The sequence below is a fragment of the Nicotiana tomentosiformis genome, chromosome 3 (genome assembly GCF_000390325.3).
Source record: "Nicotiana tomentosiformis chromosome 3, ASM39032v3, whole genome shotgun sequence".
Taxonomy (NCBI): Eukaryota; Viridiplantae; Streptophyta; class Magnoliopsida; order Solanales; family Solanaceae; genus Nicotiana; species Nicotiana tomentosiformis.
In genome coordinates, this window is record NC_090814.1 from 56,545,441 (window position 1) to 56,561,946 (window position 16,506).

General features: G+C 40.8%; 2 protein-coding genes across 2 annotated transcripts; both read left to right on the forward strand.

The window, feature by feature from the left end:
• Nucleotides 1–287: 287 nt before the first annotated feature.
• LOC138907846 (uncharacterized) lies at nt 288–2,294 on the forward strand. The gene is made up of 3 exons (XM_070198465.1): nt 288–429; nt 1,399–1,535; nt 1,785–2,294. The coding sequence occupies exons 1-3, from the start codon at nt 288–290 to the stop codon at nt 2,292–2,294; spliced, it is 789 nt and encodes a 262-aa protein (XP_070054566.1).
• Nucleotides 2,295–8,042: 5,748 nt separating this feature from the next.
• LOC138907847 (uncharacterized) lies at nt 8,043–9,064 on the forward strand. The gene is made up of 2 exons (XM_070198466.1): nt 8,043–8,508; nt 8,991–9,064. The coding sequence occupies exons 1-2, from the start codon at nt 8,043–8,045 to the stop codon at nt 9,062–9,064; spliced, it is 540 nt and encodes a 179-aa protein (XP_070054567.1).
• The last annotated feature ends 7,442 nt before the right edge of the window (nt 9,065–16,506 follow it).

Genomic DNA, 16,506 nt, shown 5'->3' on the forward strand with positions numbered 1-16,506 from the left:
ACCTATGCTCTAGTAGGTCGACAGGATCTCGAGTCATCTCCGAATGTTGTTACTGGTATATTGTCTGTGTTTTCTTATGATGTATATGCGTTGATTGATCTGGGATCTACATTATCATATGCTACACCCTTTGTGGCAAATAAGTTTGGTGTTGAACCTAAATTGATAAGTAAACCACTTGCGGTATCTACTCCGATAGGAGATTATGTGATTGTTAAAGGGTATATAGAGGTTGCACAGTGATGATTTGTAGTCGTCAAACCTCGGCAAATTTATTTGAGATAGAAATGGTTGATTTTGATGTGATAATGGGAATGGACTTGTTGGCCTCATGCTATGCAAATGTTGATTGTCGTACAAATATGGTTAGGTTACAGTTTCCTGGTGAACCCGTCATCGAATGGGAGGGGAACATTGATACGCCAAAAGGTAGGTTTATTTCCTATCTTAAGGCAAGAAAGATGATATAAAAAAGTTACATTTATCATCTCGTTCGCGTTAGGGATCTATAGGTGAAGCCACCTACTCTATAATCAATCCCCGTGGTCAATGAATTTGCAAATGTTTTCCCAGATGAACTCCTAGGCCTTCCTCCTGAAAGGGAGATTGAGTTTAGCATGGATGTGTTGCCTGACACTCAACCGATCTTTATCCCTCCATACATGATGGTCCCGAAAGAGTTGTGAGAGTTGAAGGCGCAGTTGAAGGATTTGCTGGATAAGGGCTTCATTAGGCCTAGCACTTCACCTTGGGGTGCGCCAGTCTTGTTCGTGCGAAAGAAAGATGGGTCGTTAAGGATGTGTATCGATTATCGACAGTTGAATAAGTTTACTATAAAGAACAAGTATCCACTTCCAAGGATTGACGACCTGTTTGACCAACTCCAGGGTGCCAAGTATTTCTCCAAGATTGACTTACGTTCAGGGTATCATCAGGTGAGGGTTAAGGAGAAAGATATTCCAAAGACGGCCATCTGGACAAGATATGGGCATTTTGAGTTCTTGGCGATGTCGTTCGGGCTAACAAATACCCCGACAGCTTTTATGGATCTCATGAATAGTGTATTCAGGCCCTATCTTGATGTGTTCGTGATCGTATTCATTGATGACATTCTAGTGAATTATTGTTCGGAGACGGAACATACGGGCCACTTGAGGATAGTATTACAGACCCTTCAGGATCATAAGTTATATGCTAAGCTCTCCAAATGTAAATTCTGGATAAACTCAGTAACATTCCTTGGGCCTGTGATATCTGACGAGGGTATTAGTGTCGACACTTAGAAGTTCGATGCAGTGAAGAATTGACCAAGACCTATAACACCGTCAGAAGTACACAGCTTCCTGGGGCCAACAGGATATTATAGGTAATTTGTAGAAGGGTTTTCCTTTATATCAGCACCATTGACTAAGTTAACACAGAAAGCTACCAAGTTCCAGTGGTCTAATGCTTGTGAACGTAGTTTTCAGGAGCTAAAGAATCAATTGACATCTGTGCCAGTGCTCACTCTCGCAGAAGGAACAAAAGATTATGTGGTATATTGTGATGCCTCAGGTATAGGTTTGGGGTGCGTATTGATGCAACGTGGGAAGGTGATTGCTTATGCATCAAGATAATTGAAGAAGCATGAAAAGAATTACCCGACTCATGATTTGGAATTGGCTGCAGTAATATATGTTTTGAAGGTATGGCGGCACTACTTATACGATGTCCATGTTGACATCTACACAGATCACAAGAGTTTACAATACATTTTCAAGTATAAAGAGTTGAATTTGAGGCAGTGTAGGTGGCTTGAATTATTGAAAGATTACGATGTTGATATATTGTACCATCCCGGTAAAGCCTATGTTGTGGCAGGCACTCTCAGTCGTAAGTCAATGGGAAGATTAGTACATATTGAGGCAGGTAGACATGGGTTGACTAAAGAGCTTTATCAGCTAACCAATATGAGAATTAGATGGTTAGACTCTGATGACGGAGGTGTTACTGTACATATTACATCAGAATTATCTTTGGTAGCTGAGGTAAGAGCACGACAATATGAAGATCCTACCTTAGTACGATTGAGAGAGAGCATTCAACAGTGTACAATTACTGCTTTCAAGATCGAAGGAGATGGGGCACTAAGATACCAGGGCCGATTATGTGTGCCTAATGTGGCAGGGTTGTCAGAGAAGATTATGATTGAGATTCATCAGTCCCGATATTCCATCCATCCCAGCTCGACAAAGATGTATCATGACGTTAAGGAGCAGTATTGGTGGGATAGCATGAAGAAGTTTATTGCATAATTCATATCCTAGTGTCCTAATTGTCAACAAGTAAAGATTGAGCATCAGAAAGCCGGTGGATTGATTCAGAATATAGCGATTCTGACCTGGAAATGGGAGGTGATTAATATGGACTTCATTATTGGATTAGCTCGCTCTTATCATAAGTTTGACTCCATCTGGGTGATAGTTGATCGACTTATAAAATGTGCCCATATTCTTCCAGTTAAGATAACTTACACGGCTGAAGATTATGCGAAGTTGTATATCAAGGAGATTGTTAGGCTTCATGGTGTGCCGACATCTATTATATCAGACCGATGAGCTCAATTTACGGCTAACTTTTGGAGGTCTTTTCAGAAGGGTTTAGGCACACAAGTGAATCTCAGCACTGCATTTCATTCATAGACTGACAGACATGATGAACGTACCATTCAGACACTTGAAGATATGCTACGAGCATGTGTTCTAGATTTCAAGGGGAATTGGGATGACCATCTGGCACTCATAGAATTCGCCTACAATAATAGCTACCATTCTAGTATTAAAATTACTCCGTACGAGGAACTGTACGGGAGGAGATGTAGATCACCAGTTGGATGGTTCGAAGTTGGTGAGATAGAATTATATGGGCCAGATTTGATTCACCAAACCATTGAGAAGGTGAAAGTGATACAAGAGCGACCGAGGACGGCACAAAGTAGGCAAAAGTCTTATTCTGATGTTCGACGTCGTGATCTGGAATTTGAGGTTGGTGATTGGGTTTTCCTGAGGATCTTGCCGATGAAGGGTGTTATGCATTTTGGGAAGAAGGGTAAGATGAGTCCGTGGTATATTGGGCCGTACAAAATTCTTTGATGAATTGGACAGGTTGCTTATGAGTTAGAATTGCCATCCGAATTGGAATTTGTTCACCCAGTATTCCATGTATCTATGTTGAGGAAATGTATTGGAGACCCTTCTCGGGTTGTCCCTGTCAAAGATGTACAAGTTACAAAGGATCTATCATATGAAGAAGTTCCAGTGGCTATATTAGATTGACAAGTCCGCAAGCTTAGAACAAAGGATGTAGCTTCCGTCAAAGTATTGTGGAGGAACAAGAATACGGATGCAATGACATGGGAAGCATAAGAGGAGATGAAGTCTAAATACCTTTACCTGTTCCAAATTGAAGATAACGAGGACTGGGGGAAGCAGGGCGCATTAGAAGGTGAAATAGCTCTATGAGGTAAGCAATAGCTTGAGAATACTCTTTCTTAATACAAAATGGTGATATGCAGATAATGTACATATCCATAATGCTTTGTATAGCCTTGTAAGGCCATAGGTTGGGTTTAACTTCTTGCAATTTTGGCTAGTGTCCATTTTAGAGGGGAAACTCATCCGGAAATTTCCGTCGGAATCCACGGTAAGTTAGGCTCCCCATAAACCCTTACATTCGAGGACGAATGTTCCTAGGGGGGAGGGTGTTACAACCCATATTCACATACGTTAGATCACGCCGTAAGTTAGTCGATGTAAATCCGAGAAGATATTATCTTTGGTATAATATGAAGTTAATCCTATTGGTCTTAAAGGATACAAGGGTGTGTAAGAGTGGTTAACAAGCATTAGAAGTTAAACGAATCAAGGATGTTGTTACCCGTATTTTAGGGTAAAACTAGAGGTGATTAATATTACCAAGAGGTCGTATTTTAAGGTATTTGAATCATATAATATCCGTATCATAAGTCTTTAAGTCAAGCGAGCTATGAAACAAAAGTCGACAAAAGTTGTAGCAACTTACGTTCATAATTTTACTTAAACTTTAGGTCAAATGTTACTAAGCTTTTCTACCAATTTAATTGGAATTATGGGGTGATCTACCACCAAATTGAAGATCTATGAGTCTAGTTTCTAACGCATTAAACCGTCGTCAATATGATCTCGGAGTAGAGAGATATTCATGCTTTTGCAAGACTGCGCCAAGCAGCTCTCTATGGGGCCTACATAGGCGGTTGAGACATATGTATATATATAACATGCCTCAACCCCGTTTTAAGTCATCCCTTTTTAGTATATTCAGACATTAAAACCCTAAAAACACTCTCTCAAGGTTCTCTCATGATCCAAGACCAAAACAAAGGGCAAACATTACAAATCAAGTGTCGGGAACCCCGCGGCGCTAGTAAGTTTCTTGTTCTTCTTGTTGTTGCTGATTTTTGTGTTGTTCCAGCTCGTGTGGGAGGTTTGTTTAAGTGGTTTATGTTCTTTAAAATACTCCCTCAAGTTTTTAATATCAACCCTAGGTTATTTCAAGTCTTCTAAAGTGATTCTAGTGCCGAAAAACCCTAATTGATTGCTAGTTTCGCTTCCTCGTACTTGTGGCAGCATTGGAGGGATATTTCGTGGTCAATTAAGGTCAAATTGGATTTGTTCTTTCTGTTTAAATGTAAGGAACCTCTTACCCTACATGTATTTAAGATTATCCAAGTTACGGCTAAGTCGTTGAAGCTAGAACTTGTGAGATATATATCGAAAGGCTTGTTAGTAGTGCTGTTGGTTGGTGGACTGTTTTGTGAGGCTCAATATGATTATTATTGATGATGTTTGGGCTGTTTTGTGGTTGTTTTAACTATTTTTAATTCATATAAATAGGGGAGGTGCTGTCCGTTTCATCGTAAAATAGGTTACGGTTGATACATAGTAGTTACGACGCTTAAACGATAACGATAGTGTCATTTCTCTTATTGTAGACTAAGGAGTCGTGATATTTGCATAGCTTGAGGTTGGGAAATCTATACAAGGTATGTGAGGCTATCCCTTTCCTTCTTTTTCACGACTCCGATTGTACATAATATAATGAACGAGCTTACATTGTTTCCCTTCTTATGGAACAATTGATGTTGATGTTACTTCTCTTATTCTTATGTTTTCAATATTGTTGGTACTTTTTGATTTCTTATAAGATTCTTAATGAAGAGTTAGGCCTAATAACGTGTACGGAGGATACCGACCTTACGTCACTCCGAGAGGTTAAAAATATGATTCCAATAAGTCCAGCACGCATCATATATATGTATCTATTTTACTCTACCGAGCCGTGCTATAGTCGGCCGGGTATGACACCTATTCTGCCACCACTGATCAGTTGGGTTTTATCGAGCTCCACGTGGCCGGGTACAATTCTACCAAGCCTTCTGATGGCCGAGTACATTTTTACCGAGCCTATTACGTCTGGATACGATATGATGATGATGATGCCCATAGAGGTGTATATTTTAAAAGTTTATATATATATATATATATATATATATATATTTCATGTCAGTAGCCCTTAGAGGTACCCAGATGTTACATGTTGTATATTCTCTATCCATGTTTACATTACTGTTCTTACTTATTCTTTCCTGCCTTACATACTCAGTACTTTATTCGTACTGATGTCTTTTTTATTTTTGGATGTTACATGTCATGTTGCACGTCCTAATAGATAGGTAGGCGAAGCCCCCCCCACACACTATAGTAGGCTGCCATGTTCAACAGTTATTGGCGAGATCCCTTCTCCGGACTTGCTGTGGTCTTGGTATGTATTTTTGTTATAGACATTATGGGTATGTCGGGGTCCTGTTCCGGCAATGTTGCAACACTTATATTCCTTTAGAGGCTCATAGACAGGTGTCGACTCATGTATAGCTTGGATTGCCTTGTCGACTGATTTTTGTTGTATAGTCTCTCATGGCAGCTTGTCAGCTCGCACCTTATACATAGCTTCATGTTAGCCTTGTCTGCCCATGTTATATATGTTCATGTCATCATCTGTCATTGTTGGTTGTTTAGGATTCATGTTTAGCATTTATATTGATATCGTCAGCCCTTATTTATAACAAGAAAGGTTAGATAAAATGTGCGTTGGTGCTTAGTAGGTATGGCCCGAGTGCCAGTCATGGCCCTCCAGTTTGGGTCGTGACAAACTTGGTATCAGAGCAAGTCTGAACTAGGGGTTATCTATGAGACGTGTCTAGTGGAGTCTTGATTATGGATGTGTAGCACGCCATATTTATAATCAGGAGGCTACATGACATTTAGGGTTGTTACCTTCTTCCTGAATCTAGATCGTGCATAGAGTTGAGTCGTAAGTGTTCGTCTCTAATATTCATCTTGTTTTCTTTTAGCGATGCCTTCTATTAGGAAGCAAGCGATTAGTAGACGTCTTGATACAGCTGCGGGAGAGGGTACCAGTCAGGTGCTTCCAGCCAGAGCAGGCCAAAAAGAGGCTCAGAGTGAGATGCCATCTCATAACTCATCTACTCCGTCTCCTCCAGAGGATATTAGGAGGCACCCAACACCTCCAGTTCCATCGTCTGGCACTACAGACTAGGATATGCGCAGTGCGGTGCAGTTGTTAACTAGCTTGGTATCTGCTTAGGCTCAGAGGAAGAATACCGGTGCTGCTGATAAACCCGTTAGTGTGAGAGTTTATGATTTTACTAATCTAGACCCTCCGGTGTTTACCGGATCAGACCCCAAGGAGGACCCGCAGACTTTTATTGATCAGGTTCATCGTACCCTGCGGGTTATGCATGCTAGTGATATGAAGGCAGTAGAGTTGGCTTCTTATCGGTTACGGGATTTAGTGGTTTTCTGGTATGATAGTTGGGAGAGATTCAGGGGTCCAAACGCTCTTCCAGCTGTGTGGAAGGAATTTTCTAAGGCCTTTCTTCGTCACTACTTGCCAGTTGAGATACGATGAGCTAGAGCTGATAAGTTCTTGAACCTTCGACAGGGTAATATGAGTGTGCGAAAGTATAGTATGCAATTTGATTCTTTAGCAAGGTATTCTCCCCATATGGTGGCCGAGATGAGCGATAGGGTGCACTTGTTTGTGAACGGGTTGGGACCACATCTGATAAATGAGTGCACGACATCCTCCTTGGTAGGGGGCATGTATATTTCCTGTATTCAGGCTTATGCCCAGACATAAGAGGATTGTAAGCACCAGCAAAGGGTAGATAGGGAGCAGGATTGGGGCCAGCATAAGAGGGCGAGGTTTGCAGGGTATTCTGATGACTTTAGAGGTAGTATCAGGCCCCAGTCTTCGAGGAGTTCGGCGCCACCTGTAACTAGTGCTCCTCCACAATTTCAGAGGCCTTAGTATGATCGATTTACCTATTCTAGTCTAGGTCAGAATTCGCTGGAATCATGCTCACAATATCTTAGGGATACTAGTCAGACGAGACCCCAAACACCTCGTTGTGATTAGTGCGGCAAGGCCCACTTTTGACTGTGCCATCGAGATTCCGATGCGTGCTATTCTTGTAGACAGCCTGGCCATATGATGAAGGATTTTCCTAAAAGAGGAGGTGGTGGTATGGCTCAGCCGACTGGATCTGTGTCTAGTTCTTCCTCATCAGTTCGACCTCCAGCACGGGGTTTTCAGTAGTCGACAGGTCGTGGTAGAGGTAGAGGTGCAGTGCCGAGTTCGAGTGGTACTCAAAATCAAACATATGCTCTAGTAGGTCGACAGGATCTCAAGTCATCTCCGAATGTTGTTACTGGTATATTGTCTGTGTTTTCTTATAATGTATATGCGTTGATTGATCCGGGATCTACATTATAATATGCTACACCCTTTGTGGCAAATAAGTTTGGTGTTGAACCTAAATTGATAAGTAAACCACTTGCGGTATCTACTCCAATAGGAGATTATGTGATTGTTGAAGGGTATATAGAGGTTTCACAGTGATGATTTGTAGTCGTCAAACCTCGGCAAATTTATTTGAGTTAGAAATGGTTGATTTCGATGTGATAATGGGAATGGACTTGTTGGCCTCATGCTATGCAAATGTTGATTGTCATACAAATATGGTTAGGTTTCAGTTTCCTGGTGAACCCGTCATCGAATGGGAGGGGAACATTGATACGCCAAAAGGTAGGTTTATTTCCTATCTTAATGCAAGAGAGATGATCTTAAAAGGTTACATTTATCATCTCGTTCGCGTTAGGGATATGCAGGTGAAGCCACCTACTCTACAATCAATCCACGTGGTCAATGAATTTGCAAATATTTTCCTAGATGAACTCCCAGGCCTTCCTCCTGAAAGGGAAATTGAGTTTAGCATTGATGTGTTGCCTGACACTCAACCGATCTTTATCCCTCCATACAAGATGGTCCCGGAAGAGTTGCAAGTGTTGAATGCGCAGTTGAAGGATTTGCTGTATAAGGGCTTCATTAGGCCTAGCACTTCACCTTGGGGTGCGCCAGTCTTGTTCGTGCGAAAGAAAGACGGGTCGTTAAGGATGTGTATCGATTATCGACAGTTGAATAAGTTTAGTATAAAGAACAAGTATCCACTTCCAAGGATTGATGACCTGTTTGACCAACTCCAGGGTGCCAAGTATTTCTCCAAGATTGACTTACGTTCAGGGTATCATCAGGTGAGGGTTAAGGAGAAGGATATTCCAAAGACGGCCATCTGGACAAGATATGGGCATTTTGAGTTCTTGGTGATGTCGTTCGGGGTCTAACAAATACCCCGTCAGTTTTTATGGATCTCATGAATAGTGTATTCAGTCCCTATCTTGATGTGTTCGTGATCGTATTCATTGATGACATTCTGGTGAATTATTGTTCGGAGATGGAACATGCGGGCCACTTGCGGATAGTATTACAGACCCTTCAGGATCATAAGTTATATGCTAAGCTCTCCAAATGTGAATTCTGGATAAACTCTGTAGCATTCCTTGGGCCTGTGATATCTGACGAGGGTATTAGTGTCGACACTCATAAGATCAATGCAGTGAAGAATTGACCGAGACCTACAACACCGTCAGAAGTACACAGCTTCCTGGGGCTAACAGGATATTATAGGCGATTTGTAGAAGGGTTTTCCTTTATATCAGCACCATTGACTAAGTTAACACAGAAAGCTACCAAGTTCCAGTGGTCTGACGCTTGTGAACGTAGTTTTCAGGAGCTAAAGAATCAATTGACATCTGCGCAAGTGCTCACTCTCGCAGAAGGAACAAAAGATTATGTGGTATATTGTGATGCCTCAGGTATAGGTTTGGGGTGCGTATTGATGCAACGTGGGAAGGTGATTGCTTATGCATCAAGATAATTGAAGAAGCATGAAAAGAATTACCCGACTCATGATTTGGAATTGGCTGCAGTAATATATGTTTTGAAGGTATGGCGTCACTACTTATACGACGTCCATGTTGACATCTACACAGATCACAAGAGTTTACAATACATTTTCAAGTATAAGGAGTTGAATTTGAGGTAGCGTAGGTGGCTTGAATTATTGAAAGATTACGATGTCGAGATATTGTACCATCCCGGTAAAGCCTATGTTGTGGCATACACTCTCAGTCATAAGTCAATGGGAAGCTTAGTACATATTGAGGCAGGTAGACATGGGTTGACTAAAGAGCTTCATCAGCTAACCAATATGAGAATTAGATGGTTAGACTCTAATGACAGAGGTGTTACTGTACATATTACATCAGAATCATCTTTGGTAGCTGAGGTAAGAGCACGTCAATATGAAGATCTTACCTTAGTACGATTGAGTGAGAGCATTCAGTAGTGTAAAATTACTGCTTTCGAGATCGAAGGAGATGGGGCACTAAGATACCAGGGCCGATTATGTGTGCCTAATGTGGCAGGGTTATGAGAGAAGATTATGATTGAGATTCATCAGTCCCGATATTCCATCCATCCCGGCTCGACAAAGATGTATCATGACGTTAAGGAACAGTATTGGTGGGATAGCATGAAGAAGTTTATTGCAGAATTCATAGCCCAGTGTCCTAATTATCAACAAGTAAAGATCGAGCATCAGAAAGCCGGTGGATTGATTCAGAATATAGAGATTCCGATCTGGAAATGGGAGGTGATTAATATGGACTTCATTATTGGATTAGCTCGCTCTTATCATAAGTTTGACTCCATCTGGGTGATAGTTGATCGACTTATAAAATGTGCCCATATTCTTTCAGTTAAGACAACTTACACGGCTGAGGATTATGCGAAGTTGTATATCAAGGAGATTGATAGGCTTCATGGTGTGCCGGCATCTATTATATCAGACCGATGAGCTCAATTTACGGCTAACTTTTGGAGGTCTTTTCAGAAGAGTTTAGGCACACAAGTGAATCTCAGCACTGCATTCCATCCGCAGACTGACGGACAGGATGAACGTACCATTCAGACACTTGAAGATATGCTACGAGCATGTGTTCTAGATTTCAAGGGGAATTGGGATGACCATCTGGCACTCATAGAATTCGCCTACAATAATAGCTACCATTCCAGTATTAAAATTGCTCCGTACGAGGAACTGCACGGGAGGAGATGTAGATCACCAGTTGGATGGTTCGAAATTGGTGAGATAGAACTATATGGGCCAGATTTGATTCACCAAGCCATTGAGAAGGTGAAAGTGATACAAGAGCGACCGAGGACGGCACAAAGCAGGCAAAAGTCTTATTCTGATGTTTGACGTCGTGATCTGGAATTTGAGGTTGGTGATTGGGTTTTCCTGAGGATCTCGCCGATGAAGGGTGTTATGCATTTTGGGAAGAATGGTAAGATGAGTGTGTGGTATATCGGGCCGTACAAAATTCTTCGATGAATTGGACAGGTTGCTTATGAGTTAGAATTTCCATCCGAATTGGAATTTGTTCACCCAGTATTCCATGTATCTATGTTGAGAAAATGTATTGGAGACCCTTCTCGGGTCGTCCCTGTCAAATATGTACAAGTTACAAAGGATCTATCATATGAAGAAGTTCCAATGGCTATATTAGATTGACAAGTCCGCAAGCTTAGAACAAGGATGTAGCTTCCGTCAAAGTATTGTAGAGGAACAAGTATACAGATGAAATGACATGGGAAGCATAAGAGGAGATGAAGTCTAAATACCTTTACCTATTCCAAATTGAAGATAACGAGGATGCCGGGGGAAGCAGGACGCATTAGAAGGTGAAACGGCTCTATGAGGTAAGCAATAGCTTGAGAATACTCTTTCTTAATACAAAATGGTGATATGCAGATAATGTACATATACATAATGCTTTGTATAGCCTTGTAAGGCCATAGGTTGGGTTTAACTTCTTGCAAGTTTGGCTAGTGTCCATTTTAGAGAGTAAACTCATCCGAAAATTTCCGTCGGAATCCACAGTAAGTTAGGCTCCCCATAAACCCTTACATTCGAAGACGAATGTTCCTAAGGGGAGGAGGGTGTTACAACCCATATTCGCATACGTCAGATCACGCCGTAAGTTAGTCGACGTAAATCCAAGAAGATATTATCTTTGGTATAATAAGAAGTTAATCCTATTGGTCTTAAAGGATACAAGGGTGTGTAAGAGTGGTTAACAAGCATTAGAAGTTAAACGAATCAAGGATGTTTTTACCCGTATTTTAGGGTAAAACTAGAGGTGATTAACATTCCCAAGAGGTCGTATTTTAAGGTATTTGAATCATGTAATATCCGTATCATAAGTCTTGAAGTCAAGAGAGTTATGAAACAAAAGTCGACAAAAGTTGTCGCAACTTACGTTCATAATTTTACTTAAACTTTAGGTCAAATGTTACTAAGCTTTTCTACCAATTTAATTGGAATTATGGGGTGATCTACCCACCAAATTGAAGATCTATGAGTCTAGTTTCTAATGCATTAAACCGTCATCAATATGATCTCGGAGTAGAGAGATATTCATGCTTTCGCAAGACTGCGCCAAGCAGCTCTCTATGGGGCCTACATAGGCGGTTGAGACATATGTATATATATAACACGCCTCAACCCCATTTTAAGTCATTCCTTTTTAGTATATTCAGACATTAAAACCCTAAAAACACTCTCTCAAGGTTCTCTCATGATCCAAGACCAAAACAAAGGGCAAACATTACAAATCAAGTGTCGGGAACCCCGCGGCGCTAGTAAGTTTATTGTTCTTCTTGTTGTTGCTGATTTTTGTGCTGTTCCAGCTCGTGTGGGAGGTTTGTTTAAGTGGTTTATGTTCTTTAAAATACTCCCTCAAGTTTTTAATATCAACCCTAGGTTATTTCAAGTCTTCTAAAGTGATTCTAGTGCAGAAAAACCCTAATTGATTGCTAGTTTCGCTTCCTCGTTCTTGTGGCAGCATTGGAGGGATATTTCGTGGTCAATTAAGGTCAAATTGGAGTTGTTCTTTCTGTTTAAATGTAAGGAACCTCTTACCCTACATGTATTTAAGATTATCCAGGTTACGGCTAAGTGGTTAAAGCTAGAACTTGTGAGATATATATATCGAAAGGCATGTAAGTAATGCTGTTGGTTGGTGGACTGTTTTGTGAGGCTCAATATGATTATTATTGATTTTGTTTGGGCTGTTTGGTGGTTGTTTTAACTATTTGTAATTCATATAAATAGGGGAGGTGCTGTCCATTTCATCATAAAATAGGTTACGGTTATTACATAGTAGTTACGACGCTTAAACGATTACGATAGTGTCATTTCTCTTATTGTAGACTAAGGAATTGTGACATTTGCATAGCTTGAGGTTGGTAAATCTATACAAGGTATGTGAGGCTATCCCTTTCCTTCTTTTGCATGACTCCGATTGTACATAATATAATGAACGAGCATACATTGTTTCCCTTCTTATGGAACAATTGATGTTGATGTTACTTCTCTTATTCTTATGTTATCAATATTGTTGGTACTTTCTGATTTCTTATAAGATTCTTGATGAAGAGTTAGTCCTAATAACGTGTACGGAGGATACCGACCTTACGTCACTCCGAGAGGTTCAAAATGTGATTCCAATAAGTCCAGCACACATCATAGATATGTATCTATTTTACTCTACCGAGCCGCGCTATAGTCGGTCGGGTACGACACCTATTCTTCTACCACTGATCAGTTGGGTTTTTTCGAGCTCCATGTGGCTGGGTACGATTCTACCGAGCCTTATGATGGCCGAGTACATTTTTACCGAGCCTATTACGGCGAGGTATGATATGATGCTGATGATGCCCACAGAGGTATATGTTTTAAAAGTTTATGTATATATATATATATATATATATATATATATATATATATATATATATATATATATATATATGTATGTATGTATCATGCATTTCATGTCAGTAGCCCTCAGAGGTACCCAGATGTTACAGGTCTCTATCCATGTTTACATTACTGTTCTTACTTATGCTTTCCTGCCTTTCATACTCAGTACTTTATTCGTACTGACGTCCTTTTTATTTGTGGATGCTGTAGGTCCTAATAGATAGGTAGGTGAAGCCCCCCACCATAGTAGGCTACCTAGTTCAGCTGTTATTGGCGAGATCCCTTCTCCGGACATGCTGTGGTCTTGGTATGCATTTTTGTTGTATACATTATGGGTATGTCGGGGACCTGTTCCAGCAATGTTGCAGCACTTACTTTCCTTTTGAGGTTCATAGACAGGTGTTGACTCATGTATAGTTTGGATTGCCTTGTCGACTAATTTTTGTTGTATAGATTCTCATGGCAGATTGTCAGCTCGTACCTTATACATTGCTTCATGACAGCCTTGTCGGCCCATGTTATATATGTTCATGCCATTATCTGTCATTGTTGGTTGTTTAGGATTCATGTCTACCATTCATATTGATCTCGTCGGCCCTTATAGATAACAAGAAATGTTAGATAAAATGTGCGTTGGTGCTCGGTAGGTATGGCCTGAGTGCCATTCATGGCCCTCCAGCTTGGGTCATGACACTAATCAATCAAAAACCTTTCACTAATTCGTGCAAGGTCACAAATCGGCTAGGAAATCATCCCCTTTGCCTTCTGAATCCGCGACTCTTGCCGGTTTCTTCCCCATTTTATCACTCTAATTCAAAAGCCCCAAATCCGAACCTTATCTTACAAATGAAACTACAAATCATTTCAATCTTGCTTATGCTCCATCAAATCGAAGCATGCATGGATCTCTTTCAGAGTCTCATCATGAATATTCTGTACCAGAGGTCAAACGCAGTGACTTATAGGTTCTAAGCTTTTTCTGATGGGTCGTTGCCTTTAACGGTCAATCACTCTCCTCTCAGGTAAAATCCTCGTTGATTTCCCCTCTATCTTAGATTTTCACTAGATTTTGCTTGCAGCATCTAGTAGTTGTCACCCTCCACTATCAAGGTTTGAATCCGTTGAAACCCTAGGCATTGAATACCATACATACCTAACACAACCTAAGACGAGTACACAATAGTTTGCAGAATCAATTTTCAATCAAAAACCTAGGTTCTAACTTATTTCTCATCTATTCTCTCTTTTTCGGTTCTGAGTTCAATTCACTGGTAATTGTTTGAGATTTGGTTCCTAAACGACTAAAAAAAGTCCTTGCTTAGTTCATCCTCCCCACCCCAATATGGTGTGTGACATCCTCGTCAATCTCCCCTCCCCTATGAATAACCGACCCAAGGTACTTGAAATTGCCACTACTTGGTATGACCTTTGATTCAAGCCTCACTTCCATGCCTACTTCCCTCGGTTCAGTGCTCAAGTTACACTCTAGGTATTCCGTCTTTGTCCTGCTCATCTTGAAACCCTTATACTCAAGGTCATGTCTCCAGACTTCCAATCTCTTGTTAACACTGGTTCGCAACTCATCAATCAGAACTATGTCATCGGCGAATAAAATACACCATGGCACCTCCCCTTGAATATGGTGTGTTAATGCGTCCATCACCATGGTAAATAAGAATGAGCTGAGCACAAGACCTTGGTATAACCCCATAACAACTAGAAACTGCTCAGAGTCATCTCCTACCATCCTAACCCGAGTATTAGCCCCATCATACATGTCCTTAATTGCCCAAATATAGGCAGCCGACACACCTTTTGCCTCTAAGCATCTCTAGAGAACTTCTCTAGGAACCTTACCATACGCTTTCTGTAAATCAATAAACACCATGTCCAAATCCTTCTTCCTTTCCCTGTACCATTCCACCAACTTCCTAATAAGGTGTATAGCTTCCGTAGTAGAACGACCCGACATGAACCTGAACTGGTTGTCGGATATAGACACTATCCTCCTCACCCTCGCTTCAACCACCCTCTCCCAAACTTTCATGGTATGACTCAGTAATTTGATACCCCTATAATTGTTACAACTCTGGATATCACCTTTGTTCTTATACAACGGAACTACCATACTCTACCTCTACTCTTTAGGCATCCTCTTTGTCCTAAAATTAACATTAAACATCCCAGTCAAGAAGGTGGGCGTGGCTCCCATTGATGACAAGATGTGAGAAGCGAGGCTCAGATGGTTCAGACACTTGCAAAGGAGAATCCTAGATGGTCCGGTAAGGAGGTGTGAGCAACTGGCTTTGGAGGGCACGAGAAGAGGTAGATGACAGCCTAAGAAGTATTGCGGAGAGGTGATCAGGTAGGACATGCCGAGGCTTCAGATTTTCGAGGACATGTCTCTTGATAGGAAGTTGTGGAGGTCAAGTATTAGGGTTGTAGGTTAGTAGGTAGTTGAGTCTCCCTTACTTCGTATCTTTGTGAGGCTAGTTTTTTAGGGTTTTTGTCGATGTCAGCTAGCGGAAATATTGTGTCTTACTACTTCTTTATTTACTATAGTGCCGGGTCTATGTACTGTCTATCGTGTTTGCTTTGCATCTACTTTCTCATTTCCATGATGTTATTTTTCCTATAGTTTCTATTAGTAATACTGATATTGTCTCTTTTCGTCTTGTTGAGCCGAGGGTCTTCAGAAATAACCTCTCTACTCCCTCGGGGTAGGGGTAAGGTCTGCGTACACAGTACCCTCCCCAGACCCACTAGTGGGATTTCACAGGGTCATCATTGTTGTCGTCGTTGTTGTTGCTTAGTTTGTTGCTCAAAGGAATCCAGTGTACTTCGACCCCTCCTCTCCTTTAATTGATTAAGTTAGAACCGTATCTTCTCTGATATCCTCTATTGATTATCTCTGCCCATACCGTGTTGTTGTTAGTTTATAATCGACCATTATGCTTTGGTATTGTTTTCCTTAATAATCTGAAATAAAACCAATACTAATCGACCACCTTTGAAATCCTAATGAATATGTCTCTGAGTTGAATAATCTATGTGCTGTTGAACTTCTATGATTAACAAAGAATCCTAATGATTCTTTACACATGTTCTAACTTTAGACTTTCCTAATGATTTTTCTATGGCTCTTATGTTTGCTCTACTGATCTTCACCTTAGTGATACTTGTTG

Bases quoted from the DNA above. Each gene is read 5' to 3' on its own strand.
- LOC138907846 (XM_070198465.1), top strand. From the start codon at position 288: ATGGTTGATTTTGATGTGATAATGGGAATGGACTTGTTGGCCTCATGC. The intron at 430-1,398 runs GTAGGTTTATTT...CCTTTATATCAG, and splicing joins GAACATTGATACGCCAAAAG to CACCATTGACTAAGTTAACA. The intron at 1,536-1,784 runs GTATATTGTGAT...AATTTGAGGCAG, and splicing joins AAGGAACAAAAGATTATGTG to TGTAGGTGGCTTGAATTATT.
- LOC138907847 (XM_070198466.1), top strand. From the start codon at position 8,043: ATGGTTGATTTCGATGTGATAATGGGAATGGACTTGTTGGCCTCATGC. The intron at 8,509-8,990 runs GTGCGCCAGTCT...TAAACTCTGTAG, and splicing joins GCCTAGCACTTCACCTTGGG to CATTCCTTGGGCCTGTGATA.